Source organism: Etheostoma cragini, unplaced genomic scaffold (assembly GCF_013103735.1).
Source record: "Etheostoma cragini isolate CJK2018 unplaced genomic scaffold, CSU_Ecrag_1.0 ScbMSFa_367, whole genome shotgun sequence".
In the NCBI taxonomy this organism is placed as follows: domain Eukaryota; kingdom Metazoa; phylum Chordata; class Actinopteri; order Perciformes; family Percidae; genus Etheostoma; species Etheostoma cragini.
In genome coordinates this window covers 65,408-69,566 of record NW_023267961.1, presented here as the reverse complement: position 1 = coordinate 69,566, position 4,159 = coordinate 65,408, and the positions used below count along the sequence as shown (strand labels likewise).

At 40.5% G+C, this 4,159-nt stretch overlaps 1 protein-coding gene across 1 annotated transcript in view; it reads right to left on the bottom strand.

Annotated features, from left to right (window-relative positions):
- The window catches only part of LOC117940890 (NACHT, LRR and PYD domains-containing protein 12-like), a 32,673-nt gene that overhangs the window by 14,391 nt on the left and 14,123 nt on the right, over nucleotides 1–4,159 (bottom strand). Inside the window, exons 5-8 of the mRNA XM_034866012.1 lie at nucleotides 1,463–1,636; nucleotides 776–949; nucleotides 433–606; nucleotides 155–263 (exon numbers count right to left, since the gene is read on the bottom strand). Coding sequence (XP_034721903.1) covers nucleotides 155–263; nucleotides 433–606; nucleotides 776–949; nucleotides 1,463–1,636 — 631 coding nt within the window. The remainder of the gene's footprint in view (nucleotides 1–154; nucleotides 264–432; nucleotides 607–775; nucleotides 950–1,462; nucleotides 1,637–4,159) is intronic.

Genomic DNA, 4,159 nt, shown 5'->3' with positions numbered 1-4,159 from the left:
ACTTTAATGAAAGAGAAATGTTGAACTCACTAAAGACAACTGACATGTGACAGATCAGATTAATCTTTTACAGGTTTAGTATTACTGACCTGAGTGTCTCCAGTTTACAGAGTGGACTCTGCAGTCCAGCAGAGAGCAGCTTCACTCCTGAATCCTGCAGGTTGTTGTTACTCAGGTCCAGCTCTCTCAGGCTAGAGGACTGGGAGCTGAGAACTGAGGACAGAGCTTCACAGCTTCTCTCTGACAGGTTACAGCCACTCAGCCTAAAAATATGTGCAGAACATATGTGAAAACCTTTCTATGTATATTTAATAAAGCGTATCCCTATATTTAGGTATGCACTACTTTAATGAAAGAGAAATGTTGAACTCACTAAAGACAACTGACATGTGACAGATCAGATTAATCTTTTACAGGTTTATTATTCCTTACCTGAGAGTCTCCAGTTTACAGTGTGGACTCTCCAGTCCAACAGAGAGCAGCTTCACTCCTGAATCCTGCAGGTTGTTGTTACTCAGGTCCAGCTCTCTCAGACTAGAGGATTCTAAGCTGAGAACTGAGGACAGAGCTTCACAACTTCTATCTGACCGGTTACATCCACTCAGCCTAAAGATATTTGCAGAGCATATGTGAAAACATTTCAATGTATATTTATTATAGCTTACCCTTATATTTAGGTATGCACTACTTTAATGAAAGAGAAATGGAGAACTCACTGAAGACAACTGATATGTGACAGATCTGATTAATCTTTAACAGATTTACTATTCATCACCTGAGAGTCTCCAGTTTACAGTGTGGACTCTCCAGTCCAACAGAGAGCAGCTTCACTCCTGAATTCTTCAGGTTGTTGTTACTCAGGTCCAGCTCTCTCAGACTAGATGACTGGGAGCTGAGAACTGAGGACAGATCTTCACAACTTCTCTCTGACAGGTTACAGCCACTCAGCCTAAAAATATGTACAGAACATATGTGTAAAGATTTCTATATTTATTTAATATAGCTTACCCTTATATTTAAGAAGGCATAACTTTAATGAAAGAAAAGTGTGTAAATAACTAAAGTAAACTGATATGTGACAGATCTGATTAATCTTTAACAGATTTACTATTCATCACCTGAGTGTCTCCAGTTTACAGTGTGGACTCTCCAGTCCAGCAGAGAGAGGCTTCACTCCTGAATCCTGCAGGTTGTTGTTACTCAGGTCCAGCTCTCTCAGACCAGATGAATCAGATCTGAGAACTGAGGACAGATCTTCACAACTTCTCTTTGACAGGTTACAGCCACTCAGCCTAAAAATGTATGCAGAACATATGTAAAAACATTTCTATATTTATTTAATATAGCTTTACCCTTATATTTAGGTATGCACTACTTTAATGAAAGAGAAATGTTGAGCTCACTGAAGACAACTGACATGTGACAGATCAGATCAATCTTTTACAGGTTTATTATTCCTTACCTGAGTGTCTCCAGTTTACATTGTGGACTCTCCAGTCCAACAGAGAGCAGCTTCACTCTTGAATCCTGCAGGTTGTTGTTACTCAGGTCCAGCTCTCTCAGACTAGAAGACTCTGAGTGGAGAATTGAGGACAGAGCTTCACAGCTTCTCTCTGACAGATTACAGCCACTCAGCCTGAAGAAGAGTTTGTAATAAAGACAAAACACGTATGTTGTTTCTGTCACAGATAATGTAAACAATCACATTTCTAAGGTTGTCCTTACTGGGGTTATGATTCAAACATGTTTTGTCTTATTAGGGCCTAGGTGTCAACATTAAAACTGAAGGGATTACTAAACGTGCGGTATCCGAGCCTCAGCAGACCTGATGAGCGCCAGTCTGACGTCATGGGAGCGCTGTAACTTCTCATACTCCCACAGCTCAGATGTGTCAACTGTACAACAGCCTTTAGGGCCCAAGTGCCGACAGTGGCAAAGGCCCTATTGACACTGAAGGAATTATTATTCTTTATCCCTGCAAATGAATGGCCTTTTTGAGGGTCTTGAGCCTGGTCAAAAATTACGTATTTTAAGGGTAACAATAGGCGCACAAAAGTGGCTCGCTAGCGCTAAAGTAAGCCTAAAACTATAGGTGCTATACTTTAACGAACTACTCAGATTTCATCCAATCAAATTCAAATTTGGTCTGTGTCATCTAAAGACCTCAACGATGAAAAGACATTAAAACACAGCAAAGCGGCGTGGCGGAAATTTTGAGCATTTATCAATCAACGAAGAAGTTATTGTAAGGTCCATTCTGGTTGAAATGTCTCACAGTCAACAAGAGTCCAGACCTGAGGACATCTATGCTTTAGCCACACCCCCTTTCACAGCTAAAGAACTCTATGACATAAAGTCTTTGGATGAGATATTTGGCCCGCCCTCTATGCTTTAGCCACGCCCCTTTGTAATAACTATTGAACCGTTTAATGTAGACTATTGACTGAGGTATCATAAAACTAGGCAGATAGTTATATTTTCATTGGTGATGATTTGCAGTGTCCGAGAGCCGTGCAAGTAACCCCGACATGCAAGGAGGTGTGAGGGCCCGGCAAACTCTGACTGCAGCTTTAATATTGTGTATATTACTGGAATCAGATCGTTATTAATGGAATAGAAACAAATTCCCAATTGGAAAATTGGATCCCAATCATTCACGAAAATAAATTAAAGCCATAAATAAACTATTAAATACAAGATCTTTTTTTCTATTGGCTGCAGTAATCAGTGGAGATAAAATGAAACTAAAAAAACTATTTGTAAGTTTGTCAATTAATAAATTAATTAATGTGTTGACTGACTCTTATGATTATCAGTTGACTTAACCCTCCTGTTGTCCTCCTTTAAAAAGGTCTCTATCTGAAATATTAGTTTCTTTTTAACCAAATTACCACAAAAAGTGGATTACATTCCTTACAACGCTCTTTACAAATACAACTGATCACTTTCATTCCTCTGATCTTAACTTGTAGTCAAACTAATACATAATTTCTGCTTTTTTAACTCGAATATTCTGTATAATTCTATATAAATCAGGGTTATTTACCATGAATTCTAAAAACTACTGTACAACTAGTAGGTGGTGTTAGTGAAAACTTAAACAATTTTCAGGTTTTGACCCGGGAGGACAACATAAGGGTTAAACATTCATTAGTTGAGAACAAACCTACACATCCCATCCAGTTAGTATCTGAAGTTATCTGATACTTACAGAGCTTTTTTGGAGGCTTTGACCACTGGCAGCAGCCTCAGAAGAGCCTCCTCTGAAGTAGAGTATTTCCTCAGGTCAAACACGTCCAGATCGTTTCCTGATGACAGTAAGATGAAGACCAGAGCTGACCACTGAGCAGGAGACAGTTCATCTGTGGAGAGACTTCCTGAACTCAGGGCCTGTTGGATCTGCTCCACTAGAGAACGATCATTCAGTTCATTCAGACAGTGGAACAGATTGATGCTTCTCTCTGCAGACAGATTCTCACTGATCTTCTTCTTGATGTACTCCACTGTATCCTGATTGGTCACGGGGCTAGTTCCTGTGGGTTTCAGCAGGTCTTCAAGAACAATCTGATTAGTCTCCAGTGAAAGACCCAGGAGGAATCGGAGGAACAGGTCCAGGTGTCCGTTTTGACTCTGTAAGGCCTTGTCAATAGCCAACCTGTGGACCTTAGACATCACCAATTTTGTGCTGAAAACCATTCGCATTTGTTGACCCAGACTTTGCCCAAACATCACGTTCTTGTTTCTGTAAATGACTGCCCTCTCTACATGGAGAGCAGCCAGAAACTCCTGAACACTCAGATGGATGAAGCTGAACATCTTTTTTTTATCCTTCTTCTTCCCACGTTGCTCTTTGAAGATCTCTGTTAACACTCCTGAACACACCGAGGCTCCACTGACATCAATGCCACTCTCTTTGAGATCTTTCTCGTAGAAGATCGGGTTCCCCTTTTCCAACTGATGGTAAGCTAGTTTTGCTAATGACTCAATGTACTGAATGCACTCTTCTGGGTCATACTTTTCTTTTGTCTGATGAATCTGATACACCAGGAATTCAGCGTACATCTCAGTCAGGGTCTTGGGTAGCTCTCCTCCCTCTCTGGTCTTCATCACCTCCTCCAGAACTGTAGCAGTGATCCAGCAGAAGACTGGGATGTGGCAC